The 1,290-nt window shown below is 39.3% G+C and overlaps 2 protein-coding genes and 1 long non-coding RNA gene across 3 annotated transcripts in view; all 3 read right to left on the reverse strand.

The window, feature by feature from the left end:
• On the reverse strand, positions 1-499 carry LOC109131060. The gene is made up of 3 exons (XR_002036792.1): positions 483-499; positions 185-326; positions 1-93 (listed from the first exon to the last, which is right to left on the reverse strand). It is a non-coding gene; the product is annotated as an uncharacterized LOC109131060 (long non-coding RNA).
• The window catches only part of LOC104765546 (universal stress protein PHOS32), a gene marked incomplete in the record, with an annotated part of 2,520 nt that extends 1,868 nt beyond the window's left edge, over positions 1-652 (reverse strand). The window contains 1 exon segment of the mRNA XM_010489270.2: positions 501-652. Within this exon segment, the coding sequence (XP_010487572.1) occupies positions 501-546 (46 nt within the window).
• Positions 600-1,290, reverse strand: part of LOC104765545 — a 6,271-nt gene continuing 5,580 nt past the window's right edge. The window contains exon 13 of the mRNA XM_010489269.2: positions 600-1,204. Coding sequence (XP_010487571.1) covers positions 1,052-1,204 — 153 coding nt within the window. The 3' untranslated portion in view covers positions 600-1,051. The remainder of the gene's footprint in view (positions 1,205-1,290) is intronic.

Here is a 1,290-nt window from a genome sequence, read left to right on the forward strand (position 1 = left end):
TTCTTCATCTATGAAATGCCCACAAACGCTATGCGATAGTCTGGTGTTGATGTTATGGCATTGGTCCATCTCATCCAGCTTAACCCGACAAATCTGTCCCAAAAAAATACACATATGAGTGAGCGAGATGTTCAAAGGAAACACATATAAAAGCGCTGTGAACCATTAAGAAAGTTAGACGTACGTTTATTGCAGGTTTTCTCTGTTTTGAAATTTGGGAGAGCGTAGAGATTTTGTGAAGACAAGAAGAGGTCAGAAATGCCGGCAAGCAGCTAAGGTTGACAAATGCAGCTTTCTCGTCTTTCTCATGCCATAACACCTCAAGGCTGCTCAACCAAACAATAATTCCATTAATGTTTAAGCTAAATCAATAAAACCGATACATATAATTATGAAACTTAATGACAAGTATTCCATTCACGTTTGAGATAAATCAGTTTATGATGGATAGCCCTCACTTTCAAAGCAAGAGAGACTCTTACCAATTCTCTCTTGTGATNAGAAATCCACCGCCACTCCGATCCTCCGTCCACCACTCTCCGCCATAATAATCTCTCTCTCTCTCTGTATACCTTTTTCCTGTGAAAGCTGATTGCTTCTCTCTTTCTCTCACTCGAAGACAAAAATGGGTTCTGATGAGGAAGAAGATGGAACTACACTAAAAAAGAAGTATTGAAAAATCAACGATTTAATAATAATTAGACATATTCGCTGTAATGCTGTCCAACGATCTGGATACATCCTGGCCGTTGTTTGGAGTCCACGACCGATCGCAGCCATAGGATTGAAACAGCTCACAAAAACAGTGGGTGCAAAATATCTTCAGTTCTTCACGGTCGGAGGTAAAATGTAACGGACAAGGTGGAGTCTGGGCCCACTATCTTTTTAAAACAGCGGTCCAAAGCAAACCAAAAGTAAACAAACAATCAATCAAGTCACCTTCAACTTAAAACAAATCTCTCCACTCGTTTAAACACGGTCCTGTTTTGACAACTAATCATGACAATAATTTTTTTTTTAAAAATAGATGTTACAAAAATAGGTAGAGCTTTTAGATCTTGAGAGCGCGGGTGATTTCCCAGTAAGTAGCCTCCGTTTCATGAGACAACCGAAGGCCGGAGCCCGAATTCCGCTTACCGCTGTTTGCTAATGTCACTAGGAACCACTCGTTCTCCAATGATGACGGATACATTAGCTGATCATCCTGAACCATTTTTTTTTACATTGCGCTTCTTTTATTCATTTTACCAAACATACCCAAAAAAAAAAAAAAAAGAATTGTCTTGTTAC

The sequence above is a fragment of the Camelina sativa genome, chromosome 19, assembly GCF_000633955.1.
Source record: "Camelina sativa cultivar DH55 chromosome 19, Cs, whole genome shotgun sequence".
NCBI lineage: Eukaryota > Viridiplantae > Streptophyta > Magnoliopsida > Brassicales > Brassicaceae > Camelina > Camelina sativa.